This window comes from Procambarus clarkii, chromosome 11, assembly GCF_040958095.1.
Source record: "Procambarus clarkii isolate CNS0578487 chromosome 11, FALCON_Pclarkii_2.0, whole genome shotgun sequence".
Taxonomy (NCBI): Eukaryota; Metazoa; Arthropoda; class Malacostraca; order Decapoda; family Cambaridae; genus Procambarus; species Procambarus clarkii.
Genome location: NC_091160.1, coordinates 21,243,767 through 21,262,751, shown reverse-complemented (window position 1 = coordinate 21,262,751; position 18,985 = coordinate 21,243,767). Strand labels below are relative to the sequence as shown.

At 38.0% G+C, this 18,985-nt stretch overlaps 1 protein-coding gene across 1 annotated transcript; it reads right to left on the bottom strand.

Annotated features, from left to right (window-relative positions):
• Nucleotides 1-3,524: 3,524 nt before the first annotated feature.
• LOC138363583 (uncharacterized) lies at nt 3,525-17,380 on the bottom strand. Its single transcript, XM_069322941.1, has 5 exons — nt 16,932-17,380; nt 16,707-16,820; nt 16,542-16,598; nt 16,133-16,358; nt 3,525-3,603 (listed from the first exon to the last, which is right to left on the bottom strand). Exons 1-5 carry the CDS (start codon nt 17,134-17,136, stop codon nt 3,525-3,527), a joined length of 681 nt encoding a protein of 226 aa, XP_069179042.1. The 5' UTR covers nt 17,137-17,380.
• Nucleotides 17,381-18,985: the final 1,605 nt, after the last annotated feature.

The window sequence follows — 18,985 nt, the reverse complement described above, 5'->3', positions numbered from 1 at the left end:
ACTCATCTGGTGCCTTCGGGAAGTGGAGATGTTTGAGATATATATCTCGAACTATCTACTTCATTTGTAAGGTCTGATGGTGTAGTGGGTTAAAGCATACTAGTTATGCCAGCTACTGGAAGGTAGTTGTGCTTTCTGGGTTCGAGTCCCACTGGTGGGTGTTGTCCAAAGATTATTAATCTTCACTTGTGGTTTATGCAAGTATAGGCTTATATATATATATGTATATATATATATATATATATATATATATATATATATATATATATATATATATATATATATATATATATATATATATATATATATATATATATATATATATAGTACTTGAGTATAAGCACCTTTAAGGCCATTTGGGAAAGGGTGTGGACCACTCATATGGCACAGTCAAGCCTGTCAGGTGATGGATGGGGTAGGGGGAACCGCCCTACTGTGCAAACCTGTTTTTTACTCCCGTCCATAGAGACGCCCTACTGAACCACTTTTTACTGGAGGTGGTTGCAACTGGCACCCCCTGTGTATTATTATACATTCATATACATATCACCATAATTTTGCTGTATAAAGAACATGGTCATAACATAAAGGATACCTATCTACACTGTTTTGGTGGCTGCCACACCCACCTCTGATGACCTAATATGGGTGGTTCTATCTGACTCCCCACCTCTGATTCCCTTGTCTGAGAGGTGGCACTGTCACCCCCACAACACAATGCCAGGGCAGACCAGTCCTTAGCGGTTGCAAAGCACCAACCCGCCCAATTGACTTGATCTGCACAGCATTACTAAACCCCCTTCTCTCTCTTTTAGATGAACGTCTGAAAGACACAACTGATCTTTTGCTGAGACTGAGGGATTTGAATGCAAGCAGAGGACCCGTCCCAGAGAACACGACCCTGTTCTCCCTTGACATAGTCTCCCTCTACCCAAGCATCCCCCAACGGGAGGCAGCGAGATTGGTCTCGACGTACTTCGACGACCATAAACACCTCATACGCCAGCCCCTCAGAGACGCAGGAGTTTGGAGGCCCCCATCAAGGGCTTTCCTGGAGGAAGCGATTCTGCATGTCATGAGGGATACAATTCTATCCTTCGATTCAGCAGCGTACAGACAAGTAAAGGGAACGGCAATTGGAGCATCAAGTAGTGTGGCTATAGCGGAAATCTTTGTTCACGTGGCCTTTGAGCACCAGAGAGCACTCCGCCCAGATAAACCAGACGTGTACTTCCGTTATATTGATGATATTTTCGGTATAATGACTGGACAAGACACACTCCTCCAGTCTTTCTACGCCTGGACAAATACAGCCCACGAAAATCTGAAGTTCACCTTAGAGCAGAGTAAAACAGAGATAAACTTCCTGGATACGACAGTGTTCATTGGCAGTGAGGACAGGCTCCTTCACACGAAGGCCTACTACAAGCCCACGAACCTGCACACGTATCTACGATACGACTCCAGTCACCCCTCCTCCTTGAAGAACTCCCAACCCTACTCCTTAGGTCTACGTTTGAAGAGGATAAACAGCCTTGAAGACACACTTGCTACTCAACTTCTAGACCTCTGGGACATGTTCTCAGCCAGAGGATACCCAGAACGAGTAATAGCAACGGCTAAAAACAAACTAGACCTGAAGACGAGGTCAGAGCTCCTCATACAGGCCCCCACTCCAGACCCTCAGTCGAGATGGATCCTCCCATCGCTGTATTTTAACGGCCTAGCAAGCCCTCTCCATAATGCCCTGACTGACATCTGGAACTGGCTGAGAAACACCTATGGGGACCACCCTTCTTGGCCTAGGTTTGCCCAAACACCTCCAATGCTGGCCTGGAGACGAGGAAAGTCACTTAAGGATCATCTAGTAAATTCCTGCCTCCACAGGACACACTGCCTTTAACCGAACCTGACACAGACCGATGGTGCAAGAGAATACCCCTGGTTCCCTGGGTTGGGGCCCACGAGGTTGAGAGGGCCCCCACAACACAATGCCTAGAGTCTAAAACTACTACTAGTGACCACAACACAGCAGTTGCAACATCAGGGTCTGCGGGTTGGTACAAGAATTCAACCAACTACGAACCACTTAGTTTGATGAAAGGGAGCAGTAGAACAACAGAAGTACACTTACATCGCATTTGGCTTGGATACCCATGTGCATGGGAAATAGGCTTACAGGTTTCGGAAATGAGAGGAAATGTCAGTACTGTGGAGAAATGCCCAACAGGCCACTGGAACATTATCTAACACAGTGCAGAGTTACAAACCCATTAAGATTTCAACTTAGATTCAACAGAGCAGAAGAAGTTGTTAAACACATGGGACAAAATCTTACTGAAGCGACCTTACGAGTCATAAATACTTCTACTCCGCCAAAGTAAAACAGAAACAATCAACATTTAATGGGCCAGCAAGAGGCTTAGGGCCCGGTGCAGGAATATCCATGCAAAAAAAGACACATGGCCTGCAACATTGTAACCATCGTCACTACACATGGCCTTCAACACTATAACCATCACCCTACACATGACCTTCAACACTGTCACTACACATGGCCTTCAACACTGTAACTATCATCACTACACATAGTCTGCAACACTGAAACAATCGTCACTACACATGGCCTGCAACATTGTAACCATCGTCACTACACATGGCCTTTAACACTGTAACCATCGTCACTACACATGGCCTTCAACACTGTAACCATCGTCACTACACATGGCCTTTAACACTGTAACCATCGTCACTACACATGGCCTTCAACACTGTAACCATCGTCACTACACATGGCCTTCAACACTGTAACCATCGTCACTACACATGGCCTTCAACACTGTAACCATCATCACTACACATAGCCTGCAACACTGAAACCATCGTCACTACACATGGCCTTCAACACTGTAACCATCGTCTCTACACATGGCCTTCAACACTGTAACCATCGTCACTACACATGGCCTTCAACACTGTAACCATCGTCACTGCACATGGCCTTCAACACTGTAACCATCGTCACTACACATGGCCTTCAACACTGTAACCATCGTCACTACACATAGTCTGCAACACTGTAACTATCATCACTACACATGACCTGCAACACTGAAACCATTGTCACTACACATAGCCTGCAACACTGTAACTATCATCACTACACATGACCTGCAACACTGAAACCATCGTCACTACACATGGTCTTCAACACTGTAACCATCGTCACTACACATAGCCTGCAACACTGTAACTATCATCACTACACATGACCTGCAACACTGAAACCATTGTCACTACACATAGCCTGCAACACTGAAACAATTGTCACTACACATGGCCTGCAACATTGTAACCATTGTCACTACACATGGCCTTCAACACTATAACCATCACCCTACACATGACCTTCAACACTGTCACTACACATGGCCTTCAACACTGTAACCATCGTCACTACACATGGCCTTTAACACTGTAACCATCGTCACTACACATGGCCTGCAACATTGTAACCATCGTCACTACACATAGCCTGCAACATTGAAACCATCGTCACTACACATGGCCTTCAACACTGTAACTATCATCACTACACATGGCCTGCAACATTGAAACCATTGACACTACACATGGCCTACAACATTGAAACCATCATCACTACACATGGCCTGCAACATTGAAACCATTGACACTACACATGGCCTGCAACATTGAAACTATCATCACTACACATGGCCTGCAACATTGAAACCATTGACACAACACATGGCCTGCAACATTGAAACCATCATCACTACACATGGCCTGCAACATTGAAACCATCATCACAGCACATGGCCTGCAACATTGTAGCCGCCCAGAGACGTTTTCGTGGACTGTGGGAGCGCCCTGATCAGACGCCGTCAGAGGGATAGCGCCCTCGACTAGACAATCTGTGGTAAGCACGATTTTAAGCCAGTTTATAGTGATTACTTGTTTTGGTCGTGTGCCCAGTGACAGTAGCGAATGTTTATTGATAAGCTAGACATGTTTTGGTAAGGCAGGAAGCCTAAATATGAGGACGGAGATGAGAGAGACAGCTGGAGGGACGAGCAGCACGTCCTCTCCCGTCGACTGCCTGAAGGGGGTTTATTACGGGTAAAGTAAAAGTTGTTCAATTTGTTTATAAATTTATTTCTGAAATGGTTATAGAAAGGGCTGCAACTGGTCCAAGTTTCAGCATCACACCCTAAACAGAAAAGGAGAAAAAAATACAGAACGTATTATGCAACGAATTTTCAACATTTTCAAAAATTTTTAGGGAACACATGTGTCAACTAAAATCATTTCTATAACACTCAGATATCACATTAGCATGTAATAAAGGATTTGCAATTGGGGTTTTAGCCAAAAAGTGTTTAGTGCAATAATATAATTATTCAAAGTTACCCTTTCAAAAATATGCAATATATGATGTTAATAAATTTTTATAAAATCAACAAATGGACTTTGGACTAAAATGTCTCGACACGTTTGTAGAAGCACAAACTCTACATATAAGGTGTAATTTGCATGTAAATTGATTAATAAATGAAAGGTGAGAAACACCTTGAAGTTGTAAATTACTTACCTGAGTAAAATAAGATCAAAGTTCGGCCACCTGTAGCCGAGTTTGACATCGACCTATTTCGTTCATAATTGGCACCCTTGCACATAGGCATCCATTGAGCAAGGTGTGCAAGTTCCATGCACATCCCCCTGATAACAAACGAAAAAAAAAAAATTGAACAAATTGTAAAAAAAAAAAAAAATTATATATATATATATCCTGCACATACATATTACAGTTATTACCAACTATCAAATTATAACACTAAAACATACTAACCTATTAGTAGTAGGGTGTACGACTCACAGACGATTTTTTTTTTGGGGGGAGAGGACCCCTGTGAGTTGTACGACTCACAGACGATTTTTTTTTTTGGGGGGAGAGGACCCCTGTGAGTTGTACGACTCACAGACGATTTTTTTTTTTCTGGGAGAAAAATCGTTTGTGAGCCAGGGTTTTTCAGGCGAATTTGGACAGTCACAGATTTTAGAAGTATGGAATTCTTATGAGAAAATAATTTCCGAGACTTAGAAGTTTGTTAAGGCCTTATGGGACAAATTCAAGTAACGTATGTAGCTCTTTAGGGCTTCCAGGAGAACTCTACGGACATATTTTACATGTTTTCAACTTACAAAATCGTCTATGTAAGCCTTAGTTATTCATATAAATTTAGAAAATCACCTGTGTAAGTCATGGTTTTCAAGTCTCGTACCTCACACCCCCCTCCCTCCCCCCTTACCTCGCAATCTCTCGCGTCACCTTTATTTACCTTACGCCCGGACAGCCAGTCGGCTCTTAATCTTATCTTATCTTCATAATATCTGGACCGTCCCTCCTCTCTCTCTCTCTCCCTCCTCTCTCTCTCTCTCTCCTCTTCATATTATTCCCTCTTCCTATTTTCTGACATACTAATATTTTATTCCTTTTTCATTAACCAGTCAGTTTTATACAAATCAACCGAAGCATCTCAATGTAACCTTTAATACTGAAACTGCCTCAGAGACTATCTAAGCTGGCCCCAGCTACCTGCCCCAGGCTATCTGCCCGAGGCAATCATCACCTGATTACCTGCCCCAGACATCCACCAGTCATTGTCGGCATTCGCCACCGTAATAATTTATATATATACATTAAGCGTTAATAAAACTTATTTATTTATTTATAATTTATTTAGTCATCTAATTCATAGTTTACACAATTTATAATAAACGACTCATTTAGCCCGAAGTTCTAAGAAGCTCGCTCCTCAATCCGCTTGTATAATATCCGTCCTATTCACTCTTCATCTCTGTAAATAAAGAATAACAGTTTCAGATAGCGTTTACACATGTACAATATTTATCAGACACATAAAACCTCAAACAAATGTACTCACCATTTTCCATTAGATAATTTGTTATAGCCTCATTCAGCCAGTCGTCTCCAAGCACATTTTCCAACAAATATCGCTCTTATCATAACACAGCGTTTCATAGCAGCTCGGCATATTTTTAAATAAAGCATAAGATAGCCTCATTACGTTCCTATCATTCTGCATATATTCTCCATAAGTAAAACTAGTTTCAAATAGCTTTATTGCAGTTTTTAGATCCTTGTTTGAAAGATGGTAACAGAAAAACATCGCATATAGCCCGCATACGTAAGTATTTAAACTCTGAAGTCTCTCTGTAAACGTGTATACATCACAGTCTTTATAATAATTTAAAAACTCCGAAATATATGGCGAATACACATTTATTCCATATGAATCGAGTATAACTATTTTCCGTTTAGATTTATATACAGCAATCCAGTGACCCATTACTTCCTTAGAGTCTCTTCCTAAGGTATTTATTATAAACATAATCGGCCTGTCCCGTATTTGCTTCATTATTCTATATATATCCGTCGCTAAATAGCATCCAATATATTTAGCTTTACTACCTTTCATATCGTTCAATGCCGTATTAATTTGTTTGCAGTTCATGCTCTTGTATCACACACAACTCGCCTATCGGAATAAATTCTCAATACTCCCGTTGTAATTCCGAATAAAATAATAACTTTATTTGATTTCGCTGGAACAGCAAATTCTAATGTAATTCTCAGGTTGCCCGAAGCCTCTATAGGAAGGGTATCTCTCAATTCCTCAGGCGTTAGTCTAAATGCCAGTAACGTTCTTCCTTTTATAAATGAATTATATGTCAAGGTATTGCAAGCATTAAAGCCTACTGTATTTTGAGTCTCGTAGTATAGTTTCGAACATTTATTCGGGAATTTGCAAGTTATATTAAATAAGTTTGTCCCATCACGTGTAATATATACATTAGATAAATCGCAGTGATCGAAATAAAGCGGATTAAGTGTATACGCTCCTGATATTGCTTCCATATCCATCATCATAATAAATAATTTATCTGGGATAATGCTCCCCCATGGCTGGTCAATACTTAATCTCTGCTGCCCATTACCGAGAATGAACGTCTTATGGAGTGTCTTATCAAACGTATATGTAACTGGCGTATTTTGTTCAGCCAGAGCTCTATTAATAGCCTCCAATCCAGATGCAAATGGAGTTATCCGATCAATCCACATTCTAGCTAGTTTTATGTTAAACTTATATCCAGATTCAATACTGTTTATAACCCACGGATCACTGTTAAGTTCTAATCTCAAACGAATATCAATTCCATCCAAAAGATATTCGCTCAAAGTTGTAATGTCCAATAGCAGTTTAAAGCAACAATTTACTCCCTCAGTTTTTAACTTTACAAATCTAGATTTAAGGTCTTCTGAGGCATTCTTAAAATAATCTACATCATATTTTTCAGGGAAAACATCATTATAGAAATACGTCAGTTCTTTAAATCTTTCAGCTTTACATTCAGAAAGCGTCGTCATTAGCTTTACATATGATAAATATGAAAATAGTGAATTAGTTTCCACCACTTGCTCATTTAAATAAACAGTTACAGCTTTAAACATTGTCTGGGACAAGCCATTAACTATTGATGCATTTTTAATATCCGCTAAAGCCGTAATTCCGTCAGGTCCCGTTAATTCAACCATCAGTTCTAGCGTCAAGCTCGAAAGATCAATAAATTGACCCTTAACTCCCGGGATACGAAATTCAATATAAGAGTCTTTAAATTTATTGATAATACTTGAATTCACAGGTAAAATATCCTGTGTCTGTCTTGAAAATATCGTACTTTCAACCATTCTATGAGGACTAACTTTAGGAAAGCCATCGCTTATAGCAGCTGTATAATTTTCTAAAGGAACTTGCAATGCTGCACTAGGAGCATTTACACTCATCATGTCTGCGTCTAGCATACAACTAGTACTGTTTTATGAAAACACGTCTTTATATCTATCCATTTTCTTTATATAGGCAGGTCTTTTCGTTTTTCTTTTCGTTATTCGGCCACCTGCTAACAATTTAGGACCTATACTTTTCAATGTTTCCATACCGCGTTTTCTAATTGAATCTTTCAAAGTACCTTGACCGGCATTTATATCCTGCAAAACATTCTGTCCCATTGTCAATGCAGCTGGCATGATAGTTTTTAATAGGAAAGGAGTTGCTCTACGAGCTAGACCAGTTAAGAAACTTAATATTCCACCTCCTCTTAAATGTCTTCTATCAAAAACAGTAATATCGCCCAGTGCTCCACCTCTCTTCCCTCGAGGAGCGATAAATCGCCCTACCTCGTCAACAGACAGCGGTACAAACCCGACCCTCATGTTTAAACAGGCCAAGAGAGAATGATAAACTCCCTCTACTCATGCCATTATATATCAACGGGTCTAATATGTAATACTGCAATCGTACATCCATCCTTTTCAAAATATACAGGCTCCCCATCTTGATCTGTTAATCTAATACTGATGCCATCAATATTAGTCGTATTTAAAGGTTTATATAATTTCCTGTGTGTTACATTACTTTGAAACGAAACAACATCCAAGATATTTACAATCTGATTACCAAACATGGTGGGCTGCACCTTATCACAATATACACACAAGAAATCTATACGGCCTCCTGGCCTAGGATGATAATAGCAAGTATCTTGTACAAATAACCTGTTATTAGGTGGCTTATTCATAATAAAAATATCATAGGCTTTACCTACTTCAGCTCCAATAACTTTACATATATTTCGACCGAAAGATAAAGAAATTCGAACAACTAATTTTCCATCCTTTGTAATAAATAATTTTAACAACTTCTCACTAAATAATGCATTAAACTTAATTCGATTAATACTCGAATCATATTTCATATAAACGTCCCCGTGATCTGGGAAATTATAATTAAGTACGGGTCCTATAAAACTCAGTGAACCTTTTGAAAATATAGTAGAAATTTCTCTATTTAAAATAGTAGTTAGCTCTATGCAATTATCACTGGCTAAAATATCCGACTTTAAAGTGAAAGATGTATTCACCGTACTCAAATCAGATAAATTTTTATTAGACACTAGAAGTTGAACTGAAATAAAACTTTCCGGGTCATTCCTCCTAACAGCGAAATAAGATGGAGGCAGGAATATATTCTTCAGGCACACTTCATAAGCTTTATTCGGGTCTAAAGGCAGCTGATTATGTAATCTATTTTCAAAAGCATTGGGAGCATTGTTTTTAAATACATCAGTATCAGAGTTACTCGCTGCATATATAACGTAACTATCCATCCTGTAGACTAATAGTAAATGATAAAAATAAACAGAAACTCACCTTAATATGATATCCAGGTAGACTCTCCTTCATCTACAGCCTTGATCTTCCTCTTCAAACTTGGAGGAGAAAACACTTGATTTTTCGCATCTACATTTCTAAATAAATTCTTAGGTGTAGATGTCAAAGAGTAGAACAACTTTGCAATTGGCAGTTTATCTTCTGGGAATAACAATTTCGGAGTGCACATCCTGCCTATAACGTCATCAACAATATTGAGCCCAGTAACTGGCGATGTAATGTTCCCTTCCTCATCCCACTTTACAAGTCCAGTGGTATTAAAATAATTTAACAAGGAGACAGCAAAATCATAATCCTTAAGCTTTAATCTTAAGTCTATCAAGTGTTGTATAACAGGATTTGTTCTCACTGTCATCGTAGGCTTCTCAACACTTACTGCCGTAGGCTTCTGTTGATCAATAGCTTTTCGTGGTACAAGATAGAATTCTTTCATTATTCCTTATTAAATAGCCTTGAAATGAAATTTATAGCTATGGGAAGTAAAATGCCCAATAAATTACCTCCTCTTTTACTTGTTAATATGTCTTTCTTGAGTGAAATAGCTTTCTTCTTACAGGCTAATGTATGGAGTAGAGCTCTATATTTAGAAAGTCTCTTTAAAATAGGCTTCCCAACTTCAATTTTATTTTTTAAGAAATTATTAAATATTTCTGATAAGCAAAGTATATGTTCCTTTTTAAGAGTCTTAATTAACTTTTTCCTAGAATTATAACCTAATCTAGCTAATAGTTCAATAAATCCACGATACTTTCTAACTAAGGGCTGCTTCTTCATAGTTTCTTCACGTCATCTGAATTCACCCACTGATCAAATGAACTGTCGTAACCGACGTATCTAACTTTATATAAAGTAGTATTACCAACTTTACGTTTACTTATAATTCTCTCAATTTCAAATGTATCTGACAAGTAGGTGGGAGTCAACTCCTCTCTATAAAATCCGCCTTCTATAAGTCTATTATTTAAGTCCTTTAGATAATATAAAGGCACGGGTTGTTTAGTATCAATTTGAGCAATTGTAAATATTTCCTTAGTGTTCTGTTGATGAAAACCTCTTTTGAACTTTGAAATACGATTAGATAAGGCAAGCCGTACTGTATCTCCTACAGACAGATGATTACTGATGCGCGGCTTAGTCTGCTGCTCTCCTTTATACATGAGCTTAAATTGCCTAGTCACATCTTGAGGCGAAGATAAAGCATGTACATCAATAGGTATTTTCCCCTTTAATCCTCTATGTGGTGTTCTATTATACGTTTTAACCATATCAGGTAAAACATTTATATAGGTTAAGGTGTTATAAGCCGTTAAATATTTATATATCTTAGTTTTCAATGTTCTTATAAATCTCTCTGCAATGCTGGCTTTAGTTTCCTGAGAAAATACACTGTACAGATCAATGTTTTTACTGTCTAACAATCGTTTCATATATTTATTATAGAATTCACCGCCCTTATCAGTGTTAAGCTTCCTTACACCTTTTGATGAAGGTAAATCCAGAACAGCTTTCATGGCTTCACTTACACTCTGACCTGATTTAGTGGATAGTGGAACTACATGTGCGAACCTTGAAAATATATCAACACAAACTAATAAATATTTAATATCATTGTTGTGCTTAGCTAACAATGTCATATCAGCCAAGTCACTGGTAAAGAAAGCTTTAGGTCTAGGTGCTAAGATACGTCTTCGTTTAAATTTACGTTTTTTTAATAGATGTAAGGTATAAGCATTAGACGTTTTTAAATAGTCTTTCACATCTTTTATAGTTATTTCAGGGATTGTTTTCTTTGCAGCCTTATACAATTTTAAAACGCCACCAAACCCACCTATGGACTTGGGGTCATTGTATATCTTATTAAGAGCTTGTGTAATGTTCACCATTGATACACTATTTCATATGGGGGTTCATTTACAATATTTCCCCTAAATATTATGGATTCAGGTGTTTTAACGCCCAAGTCAACAAGTAAATACCCATACTGTCGAGAAATCACTTTCTTATATATATCTAAAAATTTCTTGGCATCTTGTTTTCCGAATATTTGTCTGCCTAATGTTTCTATCTGGGACAAGTCTCTTGATTTAAGCAGAATAAAATGAGAAGCATTTAAACTTATAGATCTAGAAAATTTCCCACTGAAAAATATATTTTGGGTTATAAAAATAACAGAGATGTTCTCATGCCGTCCCTTAGTAAATATGTCACTTACTATTTTAGAGTTTGTAGATTCAACATACAAGTCATCATAAACAACTAATATATGAGATGTGTCCTCTGGATCACGATCATCTAACGGGTTTACAATTTCAGAGTAAAAAGATATCTTATGTTTAATAAGTGGATTAGTTCTCAACTCTTTATACCCGCTTCCACAGATAATTATTTTTGCAAAGTTCTGCTGATATTTCTCTATCATTTTAGCACATAAATAGCTCTTCCCACCATTTGAAAATCCAGCAATAATAATTCTTGACGGTTCACTAAATATATTCAACTGGGATTCAGTAATAACTTTTTTCTGCCCTTCCATGTTGCTAGGATTCAATAGACTAACTACAAATATATAATGAAAGGAGTATTTAAACGAAATCTACATTCGAGTTTTATTTAAACATAACCAATAAAATCATAGTCATAACATAACCAATACAGTAATAAAATCATAGAATATACAATATCATAGCCAATAAAATCATAGTCATAACATAACCAATACAGTAATAAAATCATAGAATATACAATATCATAGCCAATAAAATCATAGTCATAACATAACCAATACAGTAATAAAATCATAGAATATACAATATCATAGCCAATAAAATCATAGTCATAACATATCCAATACAGTAATAAAATCATAGAATATACATTATTATAGACATTTGAATCATAGTCATTTTCATATCAAATACAGTAATAAAATCATAGAATATATATTATCATAGACATTAAATCATAGTCATAACATATCCAATACAGTAACAAATCATAGAATATATATTATCATAGACATTAAAACATAACATATCCAATACAGTAACAAATCATATCCAATACAGTAACAAATCATAGCCAATACAATATCATAGACATTTGAATATAGTTATAGATAATACATAGACAATACAGTAACAGACTTAGTTGTTGTTAGGGAATAATTGCTGAGCGACTCTATCCCGCTTTTCCCAAAGATTAAAAATGGGGAACAATTGACGTCTTGGTTGGGGATTATCTACAATTACTGGATCCCCTACCTGCACCTCTTCCTCTACCTGTACCTCTTCCTCTACCTCTTCCTCTACCTGTACCTGTACCTCACGCTCTGGAATGTCTGGGTGACCGTAAGCTAATGACTCTGTGGGACTAATGAGGTACCTCTTGTCATCAAAAGCTGACAGACCGCGCTTAGTTGTTTTACACGTGCATATCTGTCCATTAACATTACGAATAGATCGGGATACAAAATTAAAAGTTGTATTTGTCTCTAATGTGTTCTGAAAAGATGCATGTGTTATTTTCTTTTGTTGGTGATAAGGAATCCCTTTACATTTACATAAATGTTCATTATCAAGGGTTAGGAGAGAGTAAGTTTTAGGCTTGAGTGCAATTAATTCAGTTATGATTTTCTGCTTTACTTCTGACTTGAGGAGTCCTAGTTCACCTTTGCGAGTAGCAGAATACATGGGATGATCTTTGTCGAAATTACTGAAATCCATATAATCTACTAGAGGAGCTTTTGTCATTTCTTGGAAAGCATCTTTACAGGTCAGAGTAAATATGAATGAGTCTGTATCCGTATAAATTAGTCTAGCTCTCTCCCCATAATGGGCTTTAACTACATTATACCAGAACTCATATAAACGCCTCTTGGCTATCTGCAAGATCTGATATCCCATGTAAGAAGGAGTGGTAACTTTAAGGATGTCTTTCATTACTGTACAGAGAACCCTATCTTGACCTAAAGAGACAGCTCGTTTATACAAAGGGTTTCTTGCATGAGTTAAGAATGAATGTTTTGTCGTTACTAGATGGTGAGTATTAGCATATCTAGATATATTTGTCATTGATTTCCCGTACAGACTATTACTTATGAGTTTAAAAGCTTTTCCTTTAACTTTACAGGTGGTATTGGCTCGTTCTCGAATGTTGGTTGAAATAAAATCTTTTAAATAGGGAGCCTGATTAAATTCATAGATTGTTTTTACTCGTTCAACTTCTAGTCCAAGTTTTAATAGCAATTGCAGGAAATCAAGGCTTACTAAGTAGTCGTTTTGGGGCAAGTGGGATGCAATTAACTTTGTATTTTTAGGTGGGAGCTTACGTTTTTCATCATTAAGGGTTTTCTTACTGTACTCTGACAAAAACTCCTCCGTTATATTAGTCTGAGACAGTACAAGGGGCAGATCATCAGTATACCTGGCTACCTCGGGAGATACATGTTTTGTATCGCATAAAATCCAATAACCTTTGTCTTGATCACAGGGGATATGTTGTAACCCTTGCCCTAATAAGGTATCCCGCTCAAGGTCAGTTAATTGTCTAATCCCTCCCTGGGGAAGTACCTCAGCCATGCACGCTGCATATAAGCTGTTAAAGTCGAGGTACAAAATGTGAGTATCGTCATCAGAGCTTGGGTTAGATGTAGTGTGCTCGTTAACAGCCTGTGTAAATTGTCTAATGGAAGATGTGAACCCTCCTCTAAGATTCCTTCTCAACAAATCATATATATTCTGATCATACACATAGTCAAGTACAACTTTTGATTTAAATAAGAAAGCGTCCCAAGCATAACTAGGAAGTGATACATAGAAAACAATATCTAGTTCATAAATTTCTTTCAGTGATGTTCGCCAAAGTGTAAATATATCAACTAGCATTCCCACGTCAACTTTTAAATATAACATGAGGTAATCCTTGATGTTTGTACAGTTCCCTAAATTAAATACTTTAAGAGCATTGTTGTAATCTTCTTCAGACAGTGGAGAGTCATGTAAAACATTGTAAAACTTATCTCGCGAAGGGAGCTGAGGTTCGTCTAACACGTCCATAGAAGAAATATAATCATAACATAGGCTTTGTTTACCTTTAATTAACAGAGCTTTAGCTTCATCGGATACACCATTTAGTATGTGTTCAGTGTACTTGGTAGCTTTCTTACAGGCAACGTGCTCGCTTGCTAAGGTTCCTAATGACCCATTAAGGAGAGCTAGGCTATCTAGGAATTTAAGTTTACCTATGATGACTTGCATAAATTTCAATCCTTCCTTGGTTAGAATTTCTACATCGCGGTGAGGATTTTTGGACAGTTCTTTAAGTATAATTCCAAGATCATAGGCAGCATTATGGGAAAATGTGGTCAAGTATCTACGAGCATTTTTACATTGTAAATTGCAACGAGCACAATAAGCACCTAAGTAATTATTTTCCTGAATAGCATGATTATGATGTCTATGTTTATCTTTCTTATTCTTGAAAGTTTGATGACACAATTGACACGTATTTTGGCTTTGAAACATTCTTTCCTGTTCTCTAGACAAGTTCTTAGGGAAGTTGGGGAGCTGAGCATGAATAGCTTTCCATGAGGCTTCTAGCTTTGTAATAAAATGATTGACAGCGTCTGGGCCTACGTATGAATACGTATCTACGACATTGAATTCCCTGTCTAAAATCATGTAAGCATAAGCAATTGCTTTATGCTTACATTCCACCATGCCTCTAGGATTTTGACGGTCTAATAGACATTCAAAATCGTAATAGGCGGTGTGAGTTGGGCTATAGGTCCTACCGTAATTTTTAAAACTGATTTTATCACTAGGATTATAGAACGAAAATACTTGGGATACAGTGCATGAATCTTCGTGAGCCTGAATTTCATCTAAGGGAGCATGCAAAAGGCAAATTTTACAGAATTTATGAGTGTTAGGAATTTTATACTGATTATTGTTAATATTCTTTACAAATTTATCAAAATCCTTGATCAGACAGAGATGCTTGCCTTCTAATAACAACAAAGGAACTTTATCGGCATACTTTTCCTGGCTTTTCCTAGCTAAACTAAGATAGTATCTGTTACTTTCATGAGTTATTGTATAAATATAAATAGAAATTTTGTTAAGCTTCTCTATTTTCTTAAGATTATCAAATGATACGGGGAATCTGATTTCATCTGCCCATACTACGAATCTTCTACACCATCGAAGGTTTTTGTAATGATGTCTAACGTTATCCATAGTCCTGCCCAACGCTAAGTTTATATATGCGGCAATGCACTGTAACAAACACTCATCTCCTTCACTTTCAGGATTAAATACTGATTCTTTACCCCTTAATTTCGCAGGATATGGTACGTAAGATCCAAGGTGCATAGGGTGGCGAATATATGAAAAATTAATGGCAAAGCCTGACATGGAATGAATTCCTACACTTGAGGATTGGACATTTTTTAGGCATTCGTCAATTTTAGCAGACATTTCGTCAACCCATGAATTTACAAGAACTTCTACCTCATCCTGCGTAACAGTCTGAGTTTCGCCTCTAATTGAAAATACTTCATCTATTATTTCATATTGATCGTCGGCATGATTAAGTTTTTGCAAAATTAGGCTTACATCAGGGTAAATGTGAAATGAGGGAGGGAATTCTTCCTGTATTTGTCTGAACTGATTGTCTATATATTCTATAAAAAATTCCCTATACCTATTTATATATACGCTGGGGTCAGCGTCTAAATGTCCGGGAATGGAGAACGAATGTCTCGAGAAAGAACCTTCGAAATGGTTAATGACTTCTAACACTCGCGGAATAACGTTATCTAAGTTAAGTACCTCTGGGGAATCTGGAGCGTTGACTTCTTCATCTGATATGTCGTGAACAGGGGGTTGATTGTCTTCTTCTTCTTCATCTGAAGATGCATGCTGGTTGCCGTCTGGTGCATCTTCTTCTAGCTCCTGGGACAGCTGGGGTTGACTGCGTACAGGTGTGCTCCACTCAGAGGGTTGGGTTGAATCCAGGGGCGATTCTGTAATATAATATTAGCAATGAATAAACATTAAGAGGAAAACACATTTGAAAACAATAAGAGGATTTGAAAACCTTAATAGGAAAATATCGTGTAAATAAGAGGAATTATTATTAAGAGGAAAAACAAAAAGTTTAAATAAGAGGAAAAACTGAATTACAGATAAATAATAATATTACTTACGAGCTGGGATGTTGATTCCACCAAGTATGAGATTCTCTTGATCACGAATAGGAACTCCTGTAATGGAAATATTTTTTTGTATGAGTACTTATTACTTGTTTATACACTTGTTAAAATATACAATTAATAACTTTTAAAATTACGAAAATTATTGTGAAAACGTACGGTTATTTATGATGCGACGGCGTTTGGGTGGAGGATCAATGACGTTTCTGGCTTCGGTGGGAGGCTCCCGGTTAACGGAGAAACGACAGTATGGGCAGGAAGTAGAACCATGAACTGAAATGAAAATAATATATATAAATTGACTGTCTGTATGTATGTATGTGTGTTTCGGATATATATTTTCTTTGAAAGTTTATTGAATGTGCGAGAAAAAGCGGTACTTACGATTTGCACAATAGAGTTGTCCACAGCTGGTACAGGTTACGTCAAAATGTCCAGGCGGTGTAGGCCCATTGCATCCTATACAGTACAGTCTGCATTCTTGAAGAGCGTTGATGGACATTTCACCTAGGCATGTTAAACATCGTGTTTGACACACATGAACGATTTCGTTGTTGATAGGAGACAGGCACAGAGGACACACTGACATGATGATATGACTAGGCTAGGGGAACCTTGTGAACAGGATGAAGATTGAATGTTGACTGAAAGTGTAGGCCTCTGAGACTTTGGCGATCTGAGGGGGCCCCTGAATGAGCGTAATAATGATAGTGTGCCCCTGAGTGAGCGTTTGGCTGTTTTATTAATAGCGAGAATGATTGGCGAATACTGGGAATAAACTCTTTTATTATAAATTGTGTAAACTATGAATTAGATGACTAAATAAATTATAAATAAATAAATAAGTTTTATTAACGCTTAATGTATATATATAAATTATTACGGTGGCGAATGCCGACAATGACTGGTGGATGTCTGGGGCAGGTAATCAGGTGATGATTGCCTCAGGCAGATAGCCTGGGGCAGGTAGCTGGGGCCAGCTTAGATAGTCTCTGAGGCAGTTTCAGTATTAAAGGTTACATTGAGATGCTTCGGTTGATTTGTATAAAACTGACTGGTTAATGAAAAAGGAATAAAATATTAGTATGTCAGAAAATAGGAAGAGGGAATAATATGAAGAGGAGAGAGAGAGAGAGAGGAGGGACGGTCCAGATATTATGAAGATAAGATAAGATTAAGAGCCGACTGGCTGTCCGGGCGTAAGGTAAATAAAGGTGACGCGAGAGATTGCGAGGTAAGGGGGGAGGGAGGGGGGTGTGAGGTACGAGACTTGAAAACCATGACTTACACAGGTGATTTTCTAAATTTATATGAATAACTAAGGCTTACATAGACGATTTTGTAAGTTGAAAACATGTAAAATATGTCCGTAGAGTTCTCATGGAAACCCTAAAGAGCTATATACGTTACTTGAATTTGTCCCATAAGGCCTTAACAAACTTCTAAGTCTCGGAAATTATTTTTCTCATAAGAAATCCTTACTTCTAAAATCTGTGACTGTCCAAATTCGCCTGAAAAACCCTGGCTCACAAACGATTTTTCTCCCAGAAAAAAAAAATCGTCTGTGAGTCGTACAACTCACAGGGGTCCTCTCCCCCCCCAAAAAAAAATCGTCTGTGAGTCGTACAACTCACAGGGGTCCTCTCCCCCCAAAAAAAAAATCGTCTGTGAGTCGTACACCCTACTACTCCTATTGACATTGGTCCGAATTGTGGGTTCTCAAGGTGGCACTGCATTGGGCACTAGTAGGCACCTGCATGATTGCTGGATCACCTTCCTCAGGAGCCTGTCTCGGCTTGTTGGAGGGAGGGAGGTCTAGGAAGGTGTGTGAGGAGGGTCTAGGAGGGTTGAGGAAAGTGTCTGAGGAAGGTTGAGGTGGTGTGTGAGGAAGGTTGAGGAGGTGTGGTACACCACCATCTCTCACTGGATATTACTCTTTGCGCTAAAGCGGCTTTCTTTTACTGATAAAGACGGCGACCGAGTGCCAGATTTGCTGCTCTTATCTTCTGGCACTATCTCTTTATAAGAGTTTGTGCAGTAGACGCAACAATGAGCTATTCCAGGAACGATAATGGAGCGCGCATCAGAACAGTCCGCACTCTATCATACACACGAGGTGACTGGGGGCTGGGACCTCCCCTATAGCACAGCAAGGGATGAGAAGGTTGCCAATGAGTGTATATTTACTCCTTATGCATACATCGATATTTACGACGTTATTACGAAAAATTTGACGTTTAGAACGTACGACGCAATACTCTTGGCGCGCCACAGCCGCGGGGCACCGGATTCTGCACAATTACGCATGGAAATGTACCATAAATACTTTAATTTATATCATAACATTATCGGATTTGCGCCAAAGTGTTGCCAGAACGTTGTAGTATTTATATAAATTTTTCAAAAAGATTAGATTTTTTCCGAATTTTTGCGTTGGA